We start from the raw sequence: 27,909 nt of genomic DNA on the forward strand, positions 1-27,909 counted from the left end.
AACGACATCAGAGCAGATGGGATATTCTTTAAAACATCTTCTTCATTCGGGTTCGGACAGCGTGAGGGAGGCGCAATAATGACAGCATTTGAGCAGATTTCTTTTGGCCGTAAAGCAGTTGTTTACATCGCGAGACCTGATATCACGCGATACTCCCTGACACGGCGGCCCGCCACCCCAAAGTTGCAAGTGCGTATTTTCCGCTCAGGGGCACCAGGGGGGTGCGAAACGACCACCATTCAACCTGAAATAAGTAATATAACCATTCCAATGACTCCGAAGCTGTTCAGTTAAGGTAAAAAAGTTACTTAGTTCACCTTTAATGAGAACATTGTGAAAGTTAGTAATGGACTTCCATAAAGACCCGGAGTTGGACAGCTGTCCTCACATCCATAAATATAATAAATATACCCTGGTGGACATGCGTCTGAAAGAGTCTCTCTGCTCACCAAGGCTGCATTTATTTGACCAAAAAACTCTATTAACTGTTACTGTATTTTTGAAATTTTTGGGTTAGGGTTATTTTAAATTTTTGAAAACAAGATTGTTGTAATCTGAACATTATTCTAAAATTACACTGTTCTTTCACATATTCAGTTATGTACTAGTGACAAATACAAATAAAATTCCTCATTTACACAGATCGTGTGATGCTGTCCGTCCTTCATTGAGATTCAGAAGAAAATGTACAACAGTAGCAAAATAATACATTTTACAAACCATTTAAATGATTTCAATCATGAAAACTCTCTGACTAGATGAATCTAATAGCATGTTAGTGAATATTGCAATGTTAATGTGTTTGGTCTTGGTGGACTAGATCTGCTACGCTGCTGCTGCAGAGCAAGTATGGACTTCCTACACTGTAAAAAATGATTTTTGGTGAAGTAAATACTACTGAAAAAAAACAATGTAATTTACATGAAAAAGTTAGTTCAGGCAAGAATTAAAAAAACTAAGTAAATTCCATATCAGTACTTAATTCAAGTGAGTAGAAATGAAAGCGTAAATATCAACTCAATAAAATTAAGTAAAAATTACTCAACTTTTCTGATACTGGGGTTCCCATCATGCACTGGACCTTGAATAATTAATGAGGTTCATTTTTCACTGTTTTCCAGCTGTATTTACACTGTTTTATCATTGCTTTTGTTGTCAGGATTAGTAACTTGCCATTTTGTGACATTTCGAGTAAATTTTCTACACAAAAATGATCCATCAAATGTTACCGTCATTGTGTATTGTCTACCAAGTATTGAGGTATTTGCATTCACATGGCACTTAACATCTGACATGAAGTAGTATAAATTACTTAGATAATCTAAGTAAAGCACATACTATAAATGACTGGTATAATTCAATATTATTGTTTGAGTGAAATGTAATGCAAAGTAAATTTCAACTAAATCGATATTAATCAACCTTTTACTAGCCAAGTTAAAATTACTTATTTTCTTTGTTACTTTCACTTAACTAGGTTAAGTAAAGTTTACTTAATTCCATATTCCAAGTAAATTTAACTTAGAGATTTCTAATTAAAGCTACTGATAAATATGTTTAGGTTTTTACTTGGCAAACTTTGTAAATTTACTAGCATTTTCTGAGTGAAAAAACTTAGCAAGCTTTTTTCAAGTAAATCCTACTCCAAATTTTTTTCAGTGTAGTGCCAATACTTCTCTAAGAAACAGGGTAACAAAGGACATCCGGGTCGCCAAAGCAAACTTCTTTGTTAGTCTGATAGGCGAAGCTAAGGGAAATCACAAACAAGTCTGGGACAAATTGAAAAAGTTAACTGGGAAATGGCATAATAATATAATAAAGCAGCTGGAGATTAAAGCCAATGGCTCCCTGATTAAAGGGGCGACAGAAACCGCAACTTTCCTTAATTCATATTTTGTGAACTCTGTTAAGATGATAGTACCCATTAATCAAACTGAGACTTTGGACCCATCACCGATAGACATCTCTCAATCAGCCTTGTCTCTAATGGAGGTCTCTGAAACTAAAGTTAATACATATCTGAACTCACTTAAAAACTCTAGATCAAAGAATATATTTGGACTAGAGTCTCTGTTTTTAAAAAATCATGTAGACTTATTTACTGGACCAATAACAAAGATAATTAACGAAGGGAATTATTAAAGAAGGGAAGTTTCCGAAAGGACTGGAAGTCAGCCATCGCTGTTCCAGTTCATAAATCAGGAGACCCGACTGAGGCGAGTAATTATAGGCCCATTAGCATTTTACCTGTCATCTCCAAAATGGCTGAGAAATGTGTTGCTGAACAGCTGACCACTCATCTCAATAGCAGTCCTTACACACTGCACCCAATGCAGTTTGGTTTTCGAGCTAACCATTCTACTGAGACAGCAAATCGCTTCTTGAAAACATCAAGCTAAAAATGGACAAAGCAGGTGTTGTTGGTGCCATATTTTTGGACTTAAAGAAGGCATTTGATACTGTCGACCACCAAATACTCATCAGTAAATTAGCTAATTTAAATTTCTCCCCTAATGTGCTGAATTGGATGAAGTCCTACCTTACAGGCAGAGTTCAGTGTGTAAGAGTGGGTTGTGAAACCTAACCCTTTCTGAGCAATGAAATGGGTGTGCCTCAGGGATTATATGTGCCTTCAGCTTATATATAAATGATTTACCTTTGGTATGTACAGGGTGTGAGGTTCAGATGTATGCAGATAATCCTGTAATTTATGTCCATGCAGGAAACAAAGAACAAGCAGCACAATGAAACAATGATAAATGTTAACAAATGGCTTAATGATTCACACTTGTTTTTAATGTCAAGAAGACTGTTTGAATGTTCTTCACAAAGACACACTCTGCAACTGACTGTGATCCCAAAAATCTATGTGTCTGGAGAGATCATCCAAGTAGTCTCTTATGCTAAATCTGGGTATCATCCTTGACTCCACGTAAACAAGTGAAGAAAGTATTGCATATAACTAAATACAATTTGGCTAATTTTAGGTACATAAGAAACTGTCAAACAACTACATCAGCAAAATTACAACCCTAACCCTTTTAACATACTGTATGACAAGTTGGTCTCTAGCTAAAGGTACAACTTTGAAGCCCATTCTCTCCTTGTATAAGCAGGCCTACAAAGTGTTAGACAGCAAAGCTATATTAAAGTTCTGGGTCGGTTAGATGTTTTAATGTTTCTGAAAGAGTCTCTTCTGCTCACCAAAGCTGAGTTTATTTGATCAAAAATACAGTAAAAACAAATGAAATATTATTCCAGTGTAAAATATCTGTTTTCTATGTGAATATACAGTAAAGTGTAATTTATTCCTCTGATCAAAGCTTCTTCAGTGTCACATGATCCTTCAGAAATCATTCTAATGATGATTTGATGATGGACAGCCAGGAATGATGAAGATGATGAAGATGATGAGCTCGACTGAGGAGGTGTAACCCTCGGCACATCAGATATTAACAGTATTTACCGTGTTTTACTGTGGTGATCTCAGCTGGACTGGATTATCTATTCTCCTGAACTCATAGATTAGAGTTAGTGAGGATACAGAAATCAGAGGATACAGACTTATTGAAGTGCACTTATACATGCATTAAACATTAAATCACTGTTAAACAACCTGTAAAATGCATTATAGCAAGAGTTTGCATTTAGCAATATATATATATATATATATATATATATATATATATATAAAATGCATTTAGCAATATATATATAATATACGATAAAGCTCCTTTCACAGATCTTTTGCTGAAAAAAAATAGACCTCAATTGAGTTTTAGACCTCAATTTTCACTGTTTATAGAAAGTGTCATATGTACGTTAGAAACACTAACAATCTTCACTCTCCACTGCGGTCACAAATTCTAATCATATTTATTTGTATAGGCTTTTCACTGTAATATCGTTTCAAAATGCATGTTTCTACAAAACAATCAAGAGTTTATATCATGTTAAAATATGTTTTTTTTAAATTAGATTATGCATGCGCATACACAACGTGTACGTTCTACGTTACACAACCTCTCCAGCATGTGGCAGTATTTGACTGAAAATATCTACGGAAATCTTGCTTTTCAAATTGATTTATGGTTCTGTTTTCTTTATTATTTGACTTTTTACTACTTTAATCCTTGTGATTATGTTTCAGAAATCTGCTCGTGTTTAAAAAAACACTTTTGTGGCAAATAATACATATCACTCAGAACTGGAATGGCCGATGCATTGCAAGTTTAATTCTAACTTCACTCTAATAGCCTATAAAATCCCTTTGTTTTCCCGCCTTGTGTGTGACGCGGCTCAGCTCTCCTATTTAAGCGTTTGTCTTTTGCTTTTGAGTTTAGGTGTTGCTGTTGAAATGGCGTCGAGTTCGGGTAAGAATCCTCAATGTATTTATGACTTATGAAATGTTAGCCAAATGCAGTGGTTTACTTAGTTAAATTCATTAAATTATATTTCATTGCGCTTTTACATTAATGTTTAAAAGTGGCAGTGAATACCACTTTTTCTGTACATCTCACATACTTTTATATACAAATTAAACTTTTCAATAGGCCTACAAATCAAATCTGTTATCTTTAACTTTCTCAAAATAACTGATAAATATTAGGCTAGCTACAGAAAATATAAAAAAGTTTTTACATACATTTTTTTTTATCAACAAATGGTCGCAAAATGAAGTCACATATCATATCCGTTGAAAATAAAATCAAGTAAATTATTAAATAAATGAGTAAATAAACATGTAGCCTTGACTGTCTGTAGTTTTTATTTTTATTTGAAGCTATAGATCATTGTAGGAGTAGAATTTTCAGATGCACTGTAGATGTTCTGAAAATAAGGAAAATGACAAATTTCACCAATTGAGTTTGTGTTGATCTGTGTATCAGTGCACAAATATTAAATTAATTTATCATGCTAAACCATCTGTTCTCTCTCTCTCTCTCTCTGTGTGTGTGTGTGTGTTTCAGCAGCAGACAGAAGGAGTGCAGACTTTAATCGTCTTGACAGTAAGTAAATGAACTGGCAGTGATATTGAGCTGCAGAAACTCTGTGACTTTAAGCACCTTTGCGCTCAAAACATTTGTGTGTCCATTTATTTGTGTTCCCCTTTATAAAACATTATGGGCAAATTTCTTAGATTTTATAAAAGTAATAGTTCACCCGAAATTAAAATGCGTCATCGTGTTGCTCTAAAATGACTTTCGTTTGCGGAACACAAGACATCCAAACTGCTGTTTTTCATATCGCAAAAATGAATGATGATTAAAAATAATCAATGTTAAAAAAAAAAAAAAAAAAAAACCCCACAAAACGTGTATACATATAATATGTGTTGTTTGGACGTTTTCCTGTCTGTCCTGCACTTGCCACGTCACATTTTTCTTTGCCACTCAGTTCCCCACGCAGTTCACCACAAACTAATTAGCCTCAATCAGCCACAGACTTCATTAGACAGCACCCGTACACACAGCCCCTTCCTTTTGTTCATGCCACATGGAGGAATCCTTGTGTGTTGCTGCTGGAAATGCCTACACTGTAAAAAATGATTTTATGTCAAAGTAAATAAAACAGGAAAAATCATGTATCTTTTGCTAAGAATCATTTTGTAAAAATGAAAACTTTAGTATATTAAGTAAATCCTAATTATAGGCTATATATACTCATTTTTAACTTGTAAATATTAGACATCCAACAGACAAGTAAAATTGACTTCTGACTCTCTGGCATATTTACATGCATTAATTAAGTACTTGAAGCAAATAAAAAAAAATCAAGTAAAATTCAGTCCTTGAAGAAAGGAATCTGCGCATGCGCGGAAAGAAGAAAACACGCGATGATTGAGGGATTTCCAATCTCCACTCCAACGGCTCTCGACAGGTAGGCAACAGTAAAAAACTGCATTATATTACGGATTTTTTGATTAATTCAACGATTGTCTTGTCATCACTTCATTCTATACATTTGAAAAGTTTAGTGTTCTTAAGGTTAGAGACGTGCTCCAGAAAAAAAGTTCAAGGAGACGGAGAGGCAGAGGCAGAAAGCACCTGTTTATTTACTTTCTTTTACAAAAGCACAATGTTTTATTTCGACTGAAAGTGGAAAAAGTAGACATTTAACAGTTTATTTTTTCATATTTCTTAAGTCTGTAATCTTTATGACCAAAAATGAGTATTTTAAGTCTATTTTGCTCCTATGTGAAAAAAAAAAAAAAAAAATATCGTGCAAAACTTGCCGGAGCGTTTGCCGACCGAAGAGGGTTAATGACGAGTTAGCTTTGTAAGACATTAGCCATATTTTTTCTCAGTTTTAAACTTTACGTTTTACACGATTTATCAGTAATTACGCCTAAAAACCATGAATATGTTACTTACATCATGATCTTTTTGTTTAATATTTGTTATTTTGTGTGCAATTTTCTTTATAGATGACATATTGGCCACGAATTAATAATAGGCCTAAAAGAGAAGGTTCTCGTTCCCTCATCGTGCACAATATAATTCATTCCCTCATTAATTTGTAAAATCGTGCATAGCCTACTATCTATTAAATGGTCGCTGCTTTTACTAAACCGTGACCACGTTGTAAATGACAATTCGTTGCCTTGCTTAAATCAAAACGAATGAAAATTGTGTAACTTACTCCCTAATTCCTAGCCATGATATCTGCATGTGTCACGTTAGCATTAATGTGTGTAAATGACTATGAGAGTAAGGTCATGCAGGATGTTTTTAATGTTTTTAATATGATTTGGTATAAATGAAATGAATAATGTGAATGCAAATTAATTAACTTTTAATCAAAAAGTATTTGCTGTTTACTTGTAGCGCGGCCACATAAGGGAAGAATATTTATATTGCAGTATATTAGTCAAGTTAATCTAATAAGCCAGCTGCTATGTTATAATTATTCTACCTGTGTTTATTGCCCGGAAAAGTGATTGAGTTCCCGTTTACTCACGCGAGAGTTCTGTCGCACAGCTCCAGGGAATCCCCGTGACGTCATTCGAATCAGCTGTTTTCACTGGACTTCCGTTTAAAGGAGCGGAAAAAACCCGGCGTACAGTAGCTACTTTTCAGTGCTCAGAGATTTGCGATCGATCGCTGGATTATATCTCACCAAACTGTTCAAGACTGTGACTGGAAAATCTTCATTGTGGAATTATCAGAACTTTGGATTATTTGCCTTTGGGATTCCGTCACAGGACAGTGTTGCTTCACATCGAGCTCCCGGACTTGTAGGAATTAGCCGGTGAGGCCGATTCTACTACACACACACACACACACACACACACTTACTATACATGATACGGGACTAATAAGGACACTTCCTCTGCTTATATTACGAGGTATTTTTTGTTTTCCTGATATGAGATGTATGTATATATTTTGGTACAACTTGGTGTTTATTTTTTATTTTATTTTTTGTAAATACACTTTGGGTTAAACTGAATGGATGTTCTCCGTGAGTTCTTTTTGCTAAACATTCAGACATAACATTTAAGAAGGGTCAAGACCGTAAAGTTTTATTTGTGTATTATCTCCTATAATCTAGGCTGAGCGTTACATACTGATTATTGTTTTTTTTTCTCTCTCTCTCTCTCTTTTCTTAATTTCAGGATATTTCTAAAATGCCTCAAAGTCCTTTGTGCCTCCGTTGCTGTAAACCGGTCGAGAGGGACACAGAGAGAGACCGAAAACACTGAATTGTTATTATTGTCATTATAGGTTTCTGTAGATGCTTATTTCTTAATAAATTACTCTTAACTGCACATTGTCACAGTATTATTTTGTCACATTATAAGAGTAACATTTAATTTAATTTAAAATAATTACCAGCACTGCATAAAACAAGTAAAATGTATTTAAAATATCAAGTGGTTTTACTTAATTATATTAATTATATCAGATTTGTAAGTAAAAATTACTCTTACTTATTCACTTTGTGAATTTTACTCGGCTTAGTTAAGTAGATTTACTTAATTTCCATAAATGTGAAATTTACTTGAAAAATATTCGTGCAAAAACTTGCCAAATAAAAATTGAGTAAATTCTACTTATTGTTTTTCTCAGCGTACACTCTAAAAAACGCTTCGTTGGCTGAACAACCATTACTTATAAAAGTAATTAGATTAAACACAAAAAACGTAGTATTCATAACTTTTCAACCTCTACTTAACATATATATGTATATATGTATTATATATACAATAAGTAGAATTTACAAAAATTTTATTTGGCAAGTTTTGCACGAATATTTTTCAAAAAAAAATTTTTCACATAGCAGCAAAATAGACTTAAAATACTCTGTCATTTTTGGTCATAAAGATTACAGACTTAAGAAATATGAAAAAATAAACTGTTAAATGTCTACTTTTTCCACTTTCAGTCGAAATAAAACATTGTGCTTTTGTAAAAGAAAGTAAATAAACAGGTGCTTTCTGCCTCTGCCTCTCCGTCTCCTTGAACTTTTTTTCTGGAGCACGTCTCTAACCTTAAGAACACTAAACTTTTCAAATGTATAGAATGAAGTGATGACAAGACAATCGTTGAATTAATCAAAAAATCCGTAATATAATGCAGTTTTTTACTGTTGCCTACCTGTCGAGAGCCGTTGGAGAGGAGATTGGAAATCCCTCAATCATCGCGTGTTTTCTTCTTTCCGCGCATGCGCAGATTCCTTTCTTCAAGGACTGAATTTTACTTGATTTTTTTTTATTTGCTTCAAGTACTTAATTAATGCATGTAAATATGCCAGAGAGTCAGAAGTCAATTTTACTTGTCTGTTGGATGTCTAATATTTACAAGTTAAAAATGAGTATATATAGCCTATAATTAGGATTTACTTAATATACTAAAGTTTTCATTTTTACAAAATGATTCTTAGCAAAAGATACATGATTTTTCCTGTTTTATTTACTTTGACATAAAATCATTTTCAGTGCAGTGGAGATGTCCAGTCACTCCTTGCCTTCGTTACTTCAGCGTCCTCATTTAGCTCCCCCTTCAGGCCGACTGCAGTCATATAGCAAGATAGAAGGTCCCTCATTCCCTGATCTTACTAGAGAGGATGAAAGTCAGTATATGATGTTAAAGATGGCCCTATCCAACCTGTTGGACCCAGGAGAGTCGGAGCAGTATAAATATCACATCTTACTGGATCACTTAAAGGTAGATCAGGCAAAGCGTCTTGCCTTAGCTTATGTTTATGCCCCAGATCCCTACACTCAAGCTATTCAGGCCCTAGATGAGCGTTATGGCCAACCCAGACAGCTTGCTCTGAGAGAGCTCCGGGCTATAATGGAGATGCCGGCTACCCGGATAGGTGATGGTAGAGGCCTAGATCAGTTTTCCCTTAGAGTACAGGCCTTAGTAGGTCTCCTCCAGTCCATGGGCCGTGAAGGTCTCTCTGAGCTTACCTGTGGCTCACATGTCGGCTACTAGAGAAACTACCCAGTGAGCACTTTTGTCAGTTTAAGAGAAGCATGACAGGTCCCCTTTCCCATAACCTCCTAGATTTCTCCTCCTGGCTACAACAGGAAACCCGCTGCCAGCCCAGAAGGGAGAGAACCCTTTAGCCTGTCCGTTGACAGTAATGCAGAAGGAAAATAATTTACGCTACTAATTGCAACTGGATGTGGCGACATGCAGACTGTATAAAGGCCTATCTTCAATTGAAACTCTGCATATTGTTTTAGAAATTATCATTTGATCTATCTTTAGATTCCAGAGAAAGAGAAGATGATCTGAGGATTGTGCTGCTGGGAAAAACTGGAGTTGGGAAGAGTGCAACTGGAAACACCATCTTAGGAAGAGTAGCGTTTAAAGCAGAAACATCTCAACAGTCGATTACTAAAGTGTGTAAGAAAGAAACAAATGAAATCGACGGCAGAAACGTTACTGTGATCGACACTCCAGGACTGTTTGATACTAAACTTACTAATGAGGAAATCCAGAGAGAAATCAGCAACTGCATCTCCATGATCCTGCCTGGACCACATGTGTTTCTCCTACTGATACCAGTGGGACGATTCACTCAAGAGGAGGAAAAATCAGTAAAGCTTATTCAAGAGATGTTTGGTGAAAACTCTTTAATGTACACAATGGTGCTCTTCACCAGAGGAGACGATCTGAAGAACAAAACCATTGAACAGTATCTAGAAAATCCTGAATCTCCTTTAACAAACCTGATTGAAGCCTGTGGAAAGAGATTCCATGTGTTCAATAATAAGAAGACTGGAGACCGAACACAGGTGACTAATCTACTGCAGAAGATAGACGACATGGTGAAAGCAAACGGAGACAGTTACTACTCATGTAAGATGTTCAGAGAGATGGAAAGAGAAATACAAGAGGAAGAAAAGAAGACGCTCTTGGAGAAACATGAAGAAGAAAAAGAGAATATGAAGACAATAATAGCGGAAGAAAAACAGAAAAGTAAGACAATAGAAGAGAAATATAGAAAGAGAAAAGAAAGATATAAAACAGAGATAAAAGAAAGAGAGGACGAAGAGAGAAAGATGCGAGAGGAGATAAGAAGAGAACGAGACGAATGGGAGAGACAGAAACAGCAGGAAAGACAAAGAAAAGATGAAGAGGATGAGAGAAGAAGAGAGAAAGAACAGGAAATGAGGGAAAACTACAATCATATACTCGATCAAGAGAGCGAAAGAAGACAGAGAGAGAGAAGATCTTCAGTTAAAATACGAAGAAGAGAAATGGAAAAATATGATAAAGATAGAGGAACAAAGACAGAATCGCGATAAAGAGAAAAAGAGAAAAGAAGAGGAATTTAGAGAGAGATACAAACAATACAAAAGAGATATTAAAGACATAGAGGATCATGAGAGAGAGATGCGAGCGGAGATGAAGAGAGAAAGAGAGGAATGGGAGAAACAGAAGCAACAGGAAAGACAAAGAGAAGAAGAGGAGAAAGAAACAAGAAAGTCTAATGAACTTAAGAGAACTCCAGAGAGTTGTATATATACAATTGTATAGAGTTGTATATATTTCTCTCCAGAGAGAAATAAATAATTACGTGTAAACAATACCCTGCTCAGACTAGTCACAGAAATGATTAGACTTAAAACCTGTTTAATATCTAGATCATGTTTGTGTGTTCAAATCCTCCTTGGAAGTTCACATTAAAGTCACTTTCATCGGAGCAAGATGGTGGTGTGTGTGTGTGTGTGTGGGTGTGTGTGTGTGTGTGTGTGTGTGTGTGTGTGTGTGTGTGTGTGTGTGTGTGTGTGTGTGTGTGGGGGGGGGGGATGTTGACCCAAAAAACTTGTAAATAGTTTAAACTTTAATTTCAACACTTGTTCTTTGTGGTCCCAAATTTTCAGATGATGAAGATTCATCATCAGATCCAGGATGTTTGAGAATCTTGCTGTTTGGGAGGACAGGAAGTGGGAAGAGTGCCACAGGAAACACTATCCTCGGAAACAACGAGTTTCACAGTAAAGCCAGTTTAGATCCAGTGACCACTACTTGTAAGAAGGGAGATGTTAAAGTTAATGGTAAATCAGTAACTGTTGTTGATACTCCAGGACTCTTTGACAGCTTACTGACAAAAGAACAAGTGGAGGCAGAAATGATAAAGTGTGTTTCACTGTCCGCACCTGGACCTCATGTGTTCATCATTGTGTTGAGTTTGGGAGAAATCACTCAAGAGGAGAGAGACACTTTAGACGTGATAAAGATGATCTTTGGCCCAAAAGCAGCAGATTTCAGTATTGTTCTCTTCACTAGAGGAGATGAACTGAGAGGACAAACAATAAAACAATATGTAGAGACAAGTGGAAATGATGAACTCAAGAAACTGATCAGAGAATGTGGAAACAGATTCCTGGTTTTTAACAACAGAAAAACACAAGACCGGACGCAAGTTACTGAGCTGATAAACATGATAGAAGAGGTGAAGAAGTCTAATGATGGCCGATACTTCACTACTGAGATGTTTGAGGCAGCGATCTCCATTGAAAAGAGAAGGAAAATTCTAGAAGAGAATAAAAGAAAAAATCAGGATCAAGTTGAAGAATTAGAAGCCAAATATGTCCTGGAAGTCAAACGCATGAGAAAGAGACTGGAGGAGAAGAAACTAAAGATAGATGAGGAGAGAGTGAGGCTGAAGAACAAGTTCAGAGGACTAGAGGAAACACTGAGGAGAGAGTTTGAGGAGAAAGAAAAATCAGACCAGAAGAAACGAGAGGAGGAGGAGGATCGGGAACGATCAGAAGAGGAAAAACAGCGAAGAGCTGAATATGATCAAACAATAGAAGAGATGAAGAGAGAGAATGAAAATCAGAGATTACAGTATGAAAAACAGCAAAAAGAAAGAGAAGAGAAAACCAAAAAGAGAGAAGAAGAATATAAACAAGCTCGAGATAAGATGAAAACTGAGCAGGAACACATCATGGCAGAGTTAAGAAGAGAACAGGAGGAGGAGATAAAAAAGAGAGATTTAGAGAAACAAATGAGGAAGGGACAAGAAGAGAAAGAGAGAGAAGAGTGGAAGAGAAAAATAAAAGAGGCTGAAAATGAAGAGATTCAAGAGGGAATTAAACGACAGCAGAGAGAATGGGAGGAAGAGAAGAAAAGACAGATGAGAGAACAAGAGGAAGAGGAAAGAAAGACAAAAGAGAAACATGACGAACAACTGAGAGAAAAACAGGAAGAACTGGAGAAAATGGGAGATGAATTTGAAAGAGACAGAGAAGAAGAAAAACGGATGATAGAGGAGGAGAGAGCGAAACAGAGAAGAGAGAGAGAAGAAAAAAACACAGAGAAAGAATATGCAGAAAAGAGAAATGAAATGAAAAGCCATTATGAGCAGCTGGAGCGAGAGAGAAAAGAGGAGTGGGAGAGAAGAAAAGAAGAGGATGAAGAGAGACAAGGGGAGAGGAGAAAGAGATGGGAGAAAATGATGGAAGATCTGAAACGAGAACAAGAAGAAGAGATCAAGAGAAGAGAAAGAGAGGAGAGAGAAATAATAGAAAGAGAGAAAAAAGAGTGTGATAAAATGAAACAGAAACGTGAAGAGAAAATAGAGAAGATGAAGAAGAAACATGAAGATGAAGCCAGAAAACAAAGGGAACAACTAAATGATTTTGAAGAGAGAAGAAAGAAGCATATTGAGGAGTTCAAGGGGAGGCTTGAAGAAGAACTGAATAAAGTGAAAAAGTTAAGAGAGGAGCTAAAAGAAAAATGGTCATGTATCGTGATGTGAAACAGTGTTCAACATTATTGATGAGCCAGATAAATGGCACTTGTCTTTTGTAGTGAAGGGTTTTCTGTATTTCTCTTTCTTTCTAGCATAAGTGAGCTACTGTATCTGTATTTACATGATGAAGGCTCTTCAGACATAACGCTCATTAAGAGCTTAATCATTAAGACCTCGATGAAGCTGTTTAATTAGAACAGGAGCAGATTTGAATAGACCTGCACTAAAGCAATCATACAAAATGCATTTTCTCTTGGTAGATTTTGGTGAAACAACATGAATTATAACAGATTATAAAAAATATATATATATACAAAAAAAAAAAAAAAAGGAAAGGAAAGATCGAAACCAAGAATGCAAGAAAGAACTGAATCAAGAAACTGAAAATGCCTGATTCCGGGATTCCTGATGTTTTTTAATCCATTATGCCGTTTTAAGATTAATGTTAATATCTTTTCTGTTGCTTTCTCTGTTTAGTATAGTATTTGATCAGTTCAGTTATTTAATGAGAACATTGTGAAAGTTAGTAGTGGACTTCCATAAAGACCCGGAGTTGGACAGCTGTCCTCACATCCATAAATATAATAAATATACCCTGGTGGACATGCGTCTGAAAGAGTCTCTCTGCTCACCAAGGCTGCATTTATTTGACCAAAAAAACTCTCTAAACTGTTACTGTATTTTTGAAATTTTTCATTTACTTTGGGGATGTTGTTTTCATTTAATTATTTTTAACAAGATTGTTGTAATCTGAACGTTATTCTAAAATGACTCTGTACTTTCACATATTCAGTTATGTATTGGTGACAAATAAAAATAAAACTCCTCATTTACACAGATCGTGTGATGCTGTCCGTCCTTCATTGAGATTCAGAAGAAAACGTACAACAGTAACAAAATAATACATTTTACAAACCATTTAAATGATTTCAATCATGACAACTCTCTGACTAGATTAATCTAATAGCATGTTATTGAATATTGCGATGTTAATGTATTTGGTCTTGGTGGACTAGATCTGCTGGACTTGCTAGTGCCAATACTTCTCTAAGAAACAGGGTAACAAAGGACATCTGGGTCGCCAAAGCAAACTTCTTTATTAGTCTGATAGGCGAAGCCAAGGGAAATCACAAACAAGTCTGGGACAAATTGAAAAAGTTAACTGTGAAATGGCATAATAATATAATAAAGCAGCTGGAGATTAAAGACAATGGCTCCCTGATTAAAGGGGCGACAGAAACCGCAACTTTCCTTAATTCATATTTTGTGAACTCTGTTAAGATGATAGTACCCATTAATCAAACTGAGACTTCGGACCCATCACCGATAGACATCTCTCAATCAGCCTTGTCTCTAATGGAGGTCTCTGAAACTAAAGTTAATACATATCTGAACTCACTTAAAAACTCTAGATCAAAGGATATATTTGGACTAGAGTCTCTGTTTTTAAAAAATCATGTAGACTTATTTACTGGACCAATAACAAAGATAATTAACGAAGGGAATTATTAAAGAAGGGAAGTATCCGAAAGAACTGGAAGTCAGCCATCGCTGTTCCAGTTCATAAATCAGGAGACCCGACTGAGGCGAGTAATTATGGGCCTATTAGCAAAATTACTCCAAAATTGCAGAGAAATGTGTTGCTGAACAGCTGACCACTCATCTCAATAGCAGTCCTTACACACTGCACCCAATGCAGTCTGGTTTTCGAGCTAACCATTCTACTGAGACAGCAAATCGCTTCTTCTTAGAAAACATCAAGCTAAAAATGGACAAAGGAGGTGTTGTTGGTGCCAGATTTTTGGACTTAAAGAAGGCATTTGATACTGTCGACCACCAAATACTCATCAGAAAAATAGGCTAATTTAAATTTCTCCACTAATGTGCTGAATTGGATGAAGTCCTACCTTACAGGCAGAGTTCAGTGTGTAAGTGAAACCTAACCCTTTCTGAGCAATGAAATGGGTGTGCCTCAGGGATCTAACCTGTTCAGCTTATATATAAATGATTTACCTTCGGTATGTACAGGGTGTGAGTGTCAGGGTTCTGTCACTTCGGTCTAGTTAATTTCTTGGTTTTGTGACAGAGCTCTGACACTCCCTGTTTTGTCTCGTCTCTGTGTGAGTGTGCGGTTCCGAGCGCGCTCGAGCCGTGCACTCACTTGTCTACGTGCCTTGTTATATGTGCGGGGCATGGTGTTTGGATCCCGACACGTCTGTCTAGTTAGGTTTCGGTTCTGTGTCGGGATTCGGACATCAATGCTCCGCGTGTTTGTTTTCTTTTGTGAGCGCACGGAATGAGCTTTCGCTCGTTCTCGTGCGCTCTGTCTTGTCACGTGAGCGCGCGCGGTTTCGAGTTCGCCCGAGCCGCGCGCTCTTCTGTCTGCGTGTGTTTTTTCTTGTCTTGTGCTGTGTAGCACACAGCTAGTTTTTCACTGGCTGTGTGCTTTCATGTTATGTTTTGTGTGAACACGTGGCTTATGAGTTTTCACTAGCTGCGTGTTCATGTCTCGTTTTGTGTTCTAGTCCTGTTTGTTGTGAGCACATGGCTTGTCATGTGTTTCCTTGTGCCATGTGCTCTCCTGTCAATTGTCTAGCCCCTCCCATCTTGTCAGGGCCGTGGGAAGAGGTTTTAAGTTGGGGGTGCTGTAGTGGGGGGTGCATTTTTTGCGCGTCAGGTGGACACCTCTTAATAATGTCTAATGTCTAAGTGTTAATAATTAACAAAGTAAACACACACTAATAAGAATGAAACATATTTATACCAATCTTGTAACCAGACTCCGTTGAACACAGCAGACACGTACAAATAGCCAAGATACTAGTTAAACAGCTCCAAAAGGTTGTCGCGCACAGCGGACAAGAACATCCACAAAAGCAAATATCTTTAACAGCACATATAAGCCTAAACTAGCAGGCCTACTAGGCATCTGTCGGTGTCGAGATGCTTTCCTGTATTCTCTGGACTTCCGTCGTGCTCTTTTTAGAAGCTGGTGTACCAAAAAAAATCCAAAATTCTTTTCTGTGCCATTTTGATATCTAGATACCTTCATGTTTTTTTAATTATTATTTTTATACCTTCACTGTTGCAACGTCTTCGCCTTGACGTTCAACGTGAGGTCAGTTGACAATGATGCATTCTGGCTGACCCCCCAGGGCGAGTTTTTCAAGGAAACCGTTATTTAGAATGTGTCACTTTATGGTTTCCATGGTGACGCGTCATTGCTTGTCACGTGACACCGCAACAACAACAGAGCTGAATGAATGATGATCTGCTTTTATGTCATTTTTCCTTTTTATTCAAAATATTCACAAATTTGTTAGATATGGCATTAAATATCTGATATTCCGATTGTCAAATATATGCAAGTGGAAGTGTTTTGTTGTTTAAACACCTTTATAACGATCGCGTTAGTTGAGCTGTATGCGCGATGGGCGACGGCATCTTAGTTTGTGCCGCAGACGCAGTTCAGCGAATCGGATCTGTTGGATTTACCACATGTGAATTCATCCACTTCTCCCGAAATACATAAAACTTAGTGGCTGGTGAACTGGGAGAAGAATAGAGTAAACTTTAAAGTTACTTTCACAATGTGTATCTGATATGAATAAAACAACGTGTCTAATTATAATGGAAAGGATTATTATTGCCTCTTCCTTTGACATCAGTGTGTATTTCACAAACTCTAAATGTATTGTGTTTTTTTTAGTACTTATATGTCTGAAACCTAAAATAAACATTATGTGGTTGAAAACATTGAAAAGTTGTGATATATCACAGCTGAGCGCGCCTGTCTCTGGCTCAGCGCCAGCCAACAAGCGAAAGCACATTTGAATTTAGCAGTTGATCACGTCATGCACTGGGACCAGCCTAGACTGATAACACCGGTGTGATCGTACGTACGTGCGAAAGGGTCAATAATTATTTAGTTGTACTCAAAACCTCCTCGTGCATAAACTTCTTAGGTCAATAACAAACAGGAAAAAATAAAAAAATGTTTTAATACGTTTATTTATTTGCATCTGTCAGAGAGTGCTGTAATGTCTGCATTTTCCAACGGGGGTGCTGCAGCACATGCAGCACCCCTACTTCCCACGGCCATGCATCTTGTTACCGGATTATTAGTTCATTTTCCCCACCTGTCCTCCCTCGTTACCTGCTTTGTTTGCTCTCCCTATTTATTCTCCTTGTGTCTTCAGTCCTGTGCTGGTTCGTCGTCGTACACTGTGTGTTTCCCTGCTGTGTGCTTCAGTCAAGTCAAGTCCAAGTCGAAGTTCAAGTCCAAGTCTAAGTCTGTCTTGTTTTCCCCCTTGGGGTAGTTTTTGTTTGTGTTTTGTTTTATTTTGTGATATATTGAATAAAAGACCTTTTTCTCGCAATTGAGCCCTCGCTCCCTTACTCTACCTGACAGTGAGGTTCAGATGTATGCAGATGATACTGTAATTTATGTCCATGCAAGAAACAAAGAACAAGCAGCACTTAAACTCAATGAAACAATGATAAATGTTAACAAATGGCTTAATGATTCACACTTGTTTTTTAATGTCAAGAAGACTGTTTGAATGTTCACATAGACCATCCAAGTAGTCTCTTATGCTAAATCTGGGTATCGTCCTTGACTCCACATAAACAAGTGAAGAAAGTATTGCATATAACTAAATACAATCTGGCTAATTTTAGATACATAAGAAACTGTCAAACAACTACATCTGCAAAATTACATTTAAATTCAGTGATTATCCCTCATTTAACATACTGTATGACAAGTTGGTCTCTAGCTAAAGGTACAACTTTGAAGTCCATTCTCTCCTTGTATAAGCAGGCCTACTAAGTGTTAGACAGCAAATCCAATATTTACCACCACTGTGATATTTTGGGCAAATATGATGTCCTTAGCTGGAAAAATCTGATCAAATACACTGACTAATGCCCGTTTGATGTTTAAGATCCTAAATGGAATCCTAAAGTCCTCGACGGGTGACCCGCAAATGTTGCTCGAACGGGTGAAAAATATCCAACTGTGTCGGATACGGGTGCGAGTCGGGCACGGGCTAAACACAGGTTAAAACAATTACGTGCAAACGTAAAAATATATGCATATTTTTAGGAACATATCTACAAAAATATGCCTGTATTTCAAGTTGATGAAATAATTTAAAATCCACATCAGTTTATTTGTGCCCACGCCTGCCCAGGAGTCTCTTTAACTACTTTCACTTTTCAAAATTCCTCATAACTGCGCGTGCGCGATCTGCTTCCAGTCGTCGGGATGGATGCCGAGGAGTTGAATCAAGTCCAGTGTGTGGGAGAAATGTGGAGTTATCTGAAGAAAACAATATTGTGAAAGGCTTTGCTGGATGCCTTTTCGTGTTGGATAGCCGCAAAAGTGGAACTTCATCGCCGTGGAAGCACGCAGAAACTGTGGTAACCAAGCAGTTCTATCGAACAGTCTCTTTCAAATTTAACACTGTTCAGTATGTGTGGTGTGCAGGGCGTGTTTGAACCCTAAATTGTCAGATGTAGGCTAGACGAAATTGCGTGTTGTAGTCGCGTCTGTTCGACTGGTAAAATATTAAGTCTACTCAATTTTGTGGTAACGTTAGCCATGTTCTTCATGCACCGGCCTTAGCTTCAGCTGAAGTTGTGTCTATAATGTGATTGGCTATACTGATTGTATTTCGGTTGAGGGTCGGGTGGTCGGTTCTATTTTAAGCGGGTCGGGTTGTGTGCGGATTTAAGCACTGCGGGTACGGGCGGGTGCGGATTTATAAAATCGGCCCCGTGCAGGACTCTGGACTGTGTAATCTTTTTCAGGTCCACCTCCTTTAGCCAATCATGCTTCTCCGTAAGAGCTTCTCAGTTGTGGAACACAGTTCCAACTGAAATAAGAAACTGTTCACATATCACTCCTTTACACAAAGTCTTAAAGCCTGGCTTCTAGAAAATCAGACATGTGATAATTTTTAATCCATGGAAGCTTTAGCTAAGTTCTGCCAGGAAGACTCAATCACTACGTCACTTATTACCTTCATCTCTATCCAATCACGTCTTTATACTTTCTGTATAAAAGATAGGTACTTACTCATGTTTGAGTTCGCAGATGTCGACGCGACAACAACCTCCACCCTCCCCACCACCACCAGGATGGTCCTGTCCATACCTTCTAAGGGGGTCGGCTGCGCCCCTGCCTTCGTCTTCAGGCAGGAGATGCAGATCCGCTACCCTCGGATTACGAGCTATGGACGGGGCCTACGCCAAAGAACTTTACAATGCTTGCCGGGCTGTCAATAAATATATGCTTTGTTACATCACTTTATCTCCCGAGTCTTTCTGGTAGAACTGTAGTTCAATGCTTGTTTTTGTTTCTATTACCGTGTTTGTTGGGGTCGACGGTATCGCCGGCGATACCAGCTCGCTTTTTTTCAGTTCAGTTCAAAAGAAATTAATTTTGCTCTGTGGACTTTGATATTACAAGCAAGTTTCATACATCAATCGATTCTGTTAAATGTGTATTATTTTTGTGTATACTCACAATAAAAACAAAGTGTTGTGCTTTTTGCCAAATAAAGAAAAATAAACATGATGCGAGTTCTGCCTTCTCTCTGTCAGTAAACTCCATTCTGAAACGCGCATACAGGCATCAAACAGGCATACAGACACACAGGCATGAAGCTTGAATTCTCTTCTTTTAAATGAGGTAATTTATATAAAAAACAAATATTCTCATCTTGTGAAATCTGTATTAAAAGAGAGCGATTCCAGTCGAGCTCATTAGAGCTAATTCAAATGTAATGTGACTCCGCCCACGGAGAGCGCGTGCTATTCAAACGCAAATTACTGAGGCAAACCTGTGAACGCCCCCATATCAGCTCGAGGAAACACAAGTTTAATCATATCATTGTAGCCTACGTGTTTACACCATCTGGCAGCGCTGTGAGGAATAATAATAATGGAAAATCTACCTCAGAGTGCGGGTATTGCAGGAGAGAGGATCCGAATATGTAGTAAGTTTTTTTTCCTTCTCAAGTTAATCGCGTTTCTGTGAATGAATGAACGGCAGCCGCAGAGATGCGCGCTGTTTATCACAGCTCGCAAAAAGACAGTTTAAATTTAAATTGCGTCTCTGTGTGAATGAATGATGATGTTTTAGCAAACTGTATTGCTATACTGAGTTGAGTAAAAATCGACAGAAATATGTTGAAATAAAATGAAGGCTATTTGTATAAGCAACGTATTAAACTGAAAATTTACATTTATATGCCCTAATATTTCATAAAAACAACGTTACAGTCAGGCGTTTCTGTTTGTGAATGAATGTTTCGGTTTTAGCAAACTGTATTGCTATACTGAGTAAAAATCTACTGAAATATGTTGAAATAAAATGTATTTGTATAAGCAACGTATTAAACTGCAAATTAACATTTATATTTCTTATAATAAAAATGAAAGACCTATGTTACAGACATATGAAAGACAACATTTCGTTGATTAGTTTTGGATAGAATACATTTTTACTGTAAAATATCTGCCACCTCAAATAAGCTTTTGTTTGCCAATATTTGCTCATGTTAAATATAGTATGTTTTGTCAAAAATAAAGTAATCAAATAATCAATCAAATCCTTAACTTTGAAATATGTATGATAAAATGTATACTTTAGTTTTTACAAATAAAGATTACACTTGAATTGTTGTTGTAATTGTAACCTTTTTAATAAAAAAATATATTTACAAGGTAGATGTAAACAAACTATTAAAAGGTAAATATAAGCCTTTTCTTTAAATTACTTTTATTGTGTTTTATTAGTGACAAATTTGGGGAGAGGATAAATATTCCAAAACTGAAAATACAGTATGAGAATTAACTGCACAATTACTAGACATGTTTTCCCTGGATATTATAGGCCAAATTGCAAGCACAATATGTGGAAAAATAAAAAAGAATTGAGATGCTTCCAACTGTTGCTCTTGCATTCTTGTGGCTCAGTGACTCACCTGAATGAATGGCTAATTAAGTATGCAGGCCCCATTGTCTCTTCAGGTGTGAACCACTAAATATGCATGATCGTTGACGCCCACTCCGCATATTGCCTTTCCAAACAGAAAGTGCTTTGCAAAATTCAAATCAATGTATTGTGTTATGTGAATGATAAGGCAGGGTGATTTTCACATCATTTTGAAGAAAAAACACTAGGTGATGACATCCATTAGACAAAAGTCTTATTGGCACATATTTAGAATGTGTTTTATGGCCTTATTTCAGAAACTTTAGTTTTTAGTTTTTTCAATAATCATGCATAAACATTATTCTCTCAAAAATGCAGACATGTACATTCTTGTTGCTCACATATTATGGTAGCCCTGTTTGTGCTAAATAGTGTGTATTTTTTTTTGCCATTAATATGTTTATAAGCAACTGAAAAAAGCACAAATGTCAGGGCATGTCAGAACATCTCAAGGACCCCAAAAACACCTTAGACCCCAGAGGGTTAACCTGCTGCTAATATGTTCCATGTCTTTGCTCATTGCCAGTCGTCCAGCAGCGTGGCTTAGGTATGTATGGAATATTGTATTTTATTTTATTAACTGTTTGGTATGTAGTGTTTTATAATTCAGATGCATGTTATCATTTTATAAACCCATAACTGTGTCTCTAATATTTTATCGAGATTAATAGCTGTTGGTTGTGTTTTATGTAATGTCCTCATAATGTACTTCTATTATTTAAAGGCTTCAAAAACATCTTGCCAAAGGACTACAGTTGAAAAATAGCCAGTTGGCTAACAGTGGCACATTTACAGAAAAGTTGACTAATGTGTGTTGTCCTTATAAATAAATGAATAAAATAAAGAAAGAATACAAACACACACACACACACACACACACACACACACACACACACACACACACACTGCTGTGAGCATGTAAGACATAGTAAGTAGTCATACATTAATCCCTCAATAAAGCAGGAGCGAGAGGAATGACACAACACAAGCCAACACACACCCCTGGTGCGAAAGGGTCACTAACCCCAAAACACATTTTTTTTACATTACATTAATGTTTTATAACTGTCTTTATTAACAGATATTTACAGTTTGCACATTACTGAAAACACTAAAAGCACTCATAAGTTTTACCAATAAGTGGAAATAGTTTTTTAAAAAACATTTTTCAGAGCAATTTCGTTCTTCTGGGTTGAAAATCAAAGTCGAGGAAAAGTCAGGGAATGTGAGGTAGAAGCGTGCTTTCGGAGCGGGTACGATTCTACACCCTCCGGTTCTGAGCTAATTTCTGCATTTATTCATGAGAAAAAGTTTGTTTAATCCAATCACTGCACTGTATTACACATGAGATCGCCCTGAAAGACCAGTTCAGCGCTGTTCCTTCACGTGCTTCAGGCACATGTGTCTTTAGTGAATGTTCCCTCAGTAACACAAGAGTGCGGTTTGTATTTTTCCCATTATGTATTTAGAGCTTGAGTTTGACTGCAAACACATGGGAAACATGACTAACAACATGCGTAGTGCGCATGAGAGCAGTTTCTGTGCGAAACGCCACGATGAGTTTAACAACGTTCGCCTCAAGCGTGTTTCAAGTTTTTATGGACATATTTCATATACTCTAGTGCTCTAAACATGAACCAGCAATGTGCAAATAAGGACACTGATTCAGCCGTGTGTCTGATTATGAACGCTATGACACAAGGAATTATTCTGATACACAGAAGACAATGATTTAGACCAAAAATTAAAATAAGGATGGACAAAAAAGTAACTCTGTCTTTATTCTTTCTGTGCTGAACTGACATGTGGCGTTTCTTCAGAGACTGTAGAGCTCGTAAATGTAATGAAAATATTATTAGACCTTTTAAATATCCTTCCGTGTTTCTCTCTCGATTTGGGAGTTTAGCCCTATTCGGACGGGACAACTTTAACATGGAGAGGTGAGGTAAAGTAATTATTACCAGAGCGTCTCTGTGATTTCAATCCCATCCGAATGTGCATCTCAGTGATCATTATGGACAATGTCAGTAAAGATTACAGCGACTTTTACCTCAGGTGATACTAAATAATATTGTGAAACCGTCAGGCAAATCAAAGACCATCCATGAGCTTAGAAATGGAGGTAGGCAGATTAGGGACAGTAAACAAATAGCACTGGAATTTAATACGTTTTTTGTTTCGTCAGTGGAAGAACTGGTGCAACAAGTTCATGCAGAACAGCAACTAAAATTCACTAAACATCAATCAATAAACCATTCATTCTCACTTCAGCAGACTAATGAAGTAAAAGTGCTTGAAGCAATAAATTCAGTTAACCAAAGCCACAGTAAGGATCTTTTTCACATAAACACGTCTTTTTGAAACGAAATAAAAACACTTTTGTAAAGCCTCTGACACACTTGATTAATTTGTCTATTCAGAGCGGAGAATTCCCCACACCTTGGAAACAGGCAAAAGTTATGCCATTATTTAAGTCAGGAACACCAGACCAGGCATGCAGTTATCGGCCCGTAAGTATCATATCTGTATTCTCAAAGGTGTTAGAAAAAATTGCGTACGGTCAGCTTATGGCTTTTATACAATCAAATAACATTTTACACCCATTACAATTTGGCTTCCGTCCCCAATACTCCACCGAAACGGCAAACTGCTTCTTTGTGGAACAACTCAAACTTGCAATAGATGGTGGAGAAATTGTTGGCGCCATCTTTTTGGATCTTAAAAAGGCGTTTGATACGCTAAATCATGACATCCTTATCCACAAACTGTCCAATTTTAACTTCACAACATTAACTTTACAGTGGTTCAAATCATATCTTGAACTGAGAGATCAGTGTGTGGTGGTCAATAATGAAATGTCTACATTCTTAAAAATGAATACAGGAGTACCGCAAGGGTCCATTCTCGGGGCCTTGCTCTTTACACTGTGTATTAATGATCTGCCAAACTGGATTTCAGATGTACGCTGACGATGCAGTGGTTTATGTGCGAGGGAAAAGAGTGCATGCAGTTTCTGATGAACTGGCAAAATACCTGCAATCTGTGGCGGTGTGGTTTCAAGATGTGGTTTGCTTTGCCTCAAGATTCAAGTCCATATCAGAAGAACTAAATTTACGGATAAATGGGCATAAGATCCAGCAGGTCTCAGAGGTCAAATACCTGGGCCTTGTACTTGACTCTCAGTCATATTGAAAAAATCTGTCGAGTAGCCAAAGCAAATCTTTACACATTCAGACTACCTACCGTTTCATGCTGCTCACTCTTTCATGCACGCCATGATCTTCTCGCATATGAGTTACTGCATCTGCTCATGGTCACAGGCTACTGTTACTACAGTTAAGCCACTTCAAATGATTTATAACAGAGCGGATAAAATCCTAGAAAGGAAGCCCATTAGGGCACGTCATTGTGTTAGTCTGATGAATTTAAACATTTTCCCTATAAACTTAAATAAATAAATCCCATGTGAATAGACCCGCTGTAAATATGTACGTAAATATTCTGCCATTTCCTGTTTAAAAGTAGTTTTCTGAGTTTTTTCAAGTATGTGAGCGTTTGAAGAAGCATTCAGTTGCGATCTAGGTCGTTGGACAAGTCTTTGGCAACTGTATCTTACTTACTGCATAACTAATAAGGAATTATTGAAGAACTAGTAGGTAATTCTTCATTAACAACTTCTTCACTACTGTTAACTACTTAGGAAGATGTGTTAACTAAACAGTATGTAATAGAATTTTATGATTGTGTTAAGTAACAGTTAGTTAATCAATAACTAATGAATTTTGTCATACCTCCTGAAGAGCTACTACTAATTATCTATTAATTAGAGTTCAAGAAAAATAACCATGAAGTAACTACTAATGAACAGTCATACACAGTAGTCACTACAATAATCCAGTTTTTTTAGTAGTGTAGTGGTGGATGAAGTACACAAATCAAGTGCTTGAGTACAGATACCCCAATAAAATATATTATATTATATTTCGCGTTATATTTCGCGTTCGAAAATAAGGTGAATAACCTGCCCACGTAACACGTTGTAGCGATGCTACAATGTAAAACAAAAGAAACACATATTTAATTAATACTTATATTAAATAACACCAAATGGAAACCTACACAACTTCGAATTTGTACTAACGAAAAACTAGATATAGTAACGAAAAGAGGTGGGGTTTGTGCGATTGAGAGGAAAAGAAAAGAGGAAGTAGAGGAAAAGCCAGGGGAAAACAAGGACGTTGTTTCAGCGTGTCGTGAAGGTACTCTGTGGGATTATTGTCCATGTGGAAAGTCCGAATTTCTGCGTTGAAATGATGGAGAAGAGACGCGCAAGCACGGAGTAAGAGCGGAGTAGCTGAACGAGCTGAAATCTGAACGCCGCCTGTTAGAAACCAATGCCTAAGGAAATGTTTGACCCAGTGAAGTTGGAGAAGTTGCAGACCTGTGAGTGTTGGTTCCTTCTGAAACTCTTTTCCAACGTGAGATCACCAACCTAAAAGGCAAAAAGAGTATTTAGTCCTCCCGAGCCCTCCTGGTTACTGATCTCTAAAACTCTGAATGCATGGCATCTCTCATCACGAACAAAATATTTTTTTTCTGTCTTATAGCCTACCTATTATTTTGTTTGAATTAATTTCGTTTTCATTATATACTTACTCATTTTTTGGGATGATTTTTTGAACTATTTTTGTTATTTTTGTAAAAGGCCTACTGTTGAACCTTGACAGCCTGTGTGCAAACGCGCCAGTATTTCATTGTAAATAATCTTTTCGTTTGCTCATTTCTGAGAGTGTGTTTCTGGACACTAAGAGACTGAAATATGTATTTATTATTTTTTGTTGTTGCTGCTATAAAATGTGAATGGACATTTCGGTTTCTATCTTCTTCCCGTAAGGGTGGTAAACAGAAAATGATAAATTTGTTTGTCAGTTTTTTAAACTGTCTGACGCCCAACCTGAACAATTAAAAACTTGAAAAACCACCGCTACAACGAGACGTACTACATATCTGCTGGGCGCGGCCACACATGAGAGGACAACGAACAAACATGTCGACTGCACCGGCCAAAATCAAAACTGATACTGTATGCTAATAGATAAAGGAGTCATAATAACATTTTACATGCTTTGGATTCCTTATATTTAGCTATGCAGTGTTCTAAGCAGCCTGGACGGGGCGCTGTACGTGATGCAACACTTATTATACCAGAGACTTATTATAATAAAGAGACTTGAGACTTGACTTGGACTCTAGCTCAGAGACTTGAGTCAAGTCTCAAGTTTACTTTATTTATAAAGCACATTTAAAACAACCTTGGTTGACCAAAGTGCTGTACAAGATATATCTAGATCCATCCCCAAGAATTAAAATCACAAGACATCACTAAAATCACATTCACAAGACATTAAACGCACAAGAGTACAAATAGGTTTTTAAAAGACTTCTAAACTCCGATACTGTGGACGCTGTTTTGATGTGTAATGGCAAATTGTTCCATAACCTGGGGCCAGCTATCGCAAAGGCTCTGTCACCCCTGCATTTCAATCTGGATCTGGGTACTCGTAACAGATAATTGGTCTGTGATCTGAGCAGTCTGACTGGTTTGTGTTCCATGACCAACTCAGTAAGGTACTGAGGAGTGAGATTGTTTAATGCTTTATACACAAACAAGACTTTAAATTCAATACGATACTAGGTACAAGGTACAAGGTAGTTTATTTGTCATTACAATAACAAGTTATGTAACGAAATGCTTAGATCCCACCCCCACCCAACATTGTCATACAATAATAAAATTTGAAAAACCTATCTAGAATAAAAACATCCTATCACATCCACATGATTAAGTAAATAAATATACTACCAGTAAATACAATAATAATAAATTATATAAAAGACAGTCTATATCAATTGCAGTGTATTACGAGTTATATAGCCTAACGGCCAGGGGGAAGAAGCTATCCCTGAACCTGTTGGTCTTGGTCTGGATGCTTCTGAGCCTCCTGCCCGATGGCAGCTTGCTGAACAATCGATGGCCCGGGTGACTAGGATCAGAAATTATCCTTTTTGTTCTCCTCCTACACCTCTCGTTATGAAGATCCTGCATGGATGGCAGGTCAGTCCCTGTTATGCGCTCTGCTGTTTTAATAACCCTCTGTAGTGCCTTACGGTCATGAGAGGTACAGTTCAATTCAATTCAATTCAAATTTATTTGTATAGCGCTTTTCACAATACATATTGTTTCAAAGCAGCTTTACAGAAAGTGCATTTCAGAAATGTACATAGAGAAATACAGTTAGTTAATCATGTATTGATTTAGGGCATAAACATCGCCAGCGTCGAGTCGTCTCTTCACGGGCGTCGAGTCGTCTCTTTACGGGCGTCGAGTCGTCTCTTCATAGGCGCCGAGTCGTCTCTGCACGGGTGTTGGAGAATCTGTAGTTTCCATGAGAGGCTGGATACAAACTGGAGCTGACGATCTGTATTTACCTCGGGACTAGCGTCCCGAGATAACAACAGAAAAGCATATGGGAAATAATTAGCGTAGCTGCTGTTCGCAATATTAATGCATTCAATCTGATTCAACTGTAGTATAAAATGTAAGTATTATGTGAATGCCTGGCTGAAGAGATGCGTCTTTAATCTAGTTTTAAACTGGGACAGCGAGTCTGAGCCTCGAACAA

General features: G+C 37.2%; 2 protein-coding genes across 2 annotated transcripts; both read left to right on the forward strand.

The window, feature by feature from the left end:
* Window positions 1-9,095: 9,095 nt before the first annotated feature.
* Window positions 9,096-10,765, forward strand: LOC311294805 (GTPase IMAP family member 4-like; the record flags this gene model as incomplete). Its single annotated transcript, XM_084415833.1, has 2 exons — window positions 9,096-9,330; window positions 9,723-10,765. 2 exons carry the CDS (start codon window positions 9,096-9,098, stop codon window positions 10,763-10,765), a joined length of 1,278 nt encoding a protein of 425 aa, XP_084271959.1.
* Window positions 10,736-13,548, forward strand: LOC311295725 (uncharacterized protein). The gene has a single exon (XM_084417221.1). It carries the CDS (start codon window positions 11,593-11,595, stop codon window positions 13,225-13,227), a length of 1,635 nt encoding a protein of 544 aa, XP_084273347.1. The 5' UTR covers window positions 10,736-11,592; the 3' UTR covers window positions 13,228-13,548.
* Window positions 13,549-27,909: the final 14,361 nt, after the last annotated feature.

The sequence above is a fragment of the Rutilus rutilus genome (assembly GCF_951802725.1).
Source record: "Rutilus rutilus genome assembly, chromosome: 8".
Lineage (NCBI taxonomy): Eukaryota > Metazoa > Chordata > Actinopteri > Cypriniformes > Leuciscidae > Rutilus > Rutilus rutilus.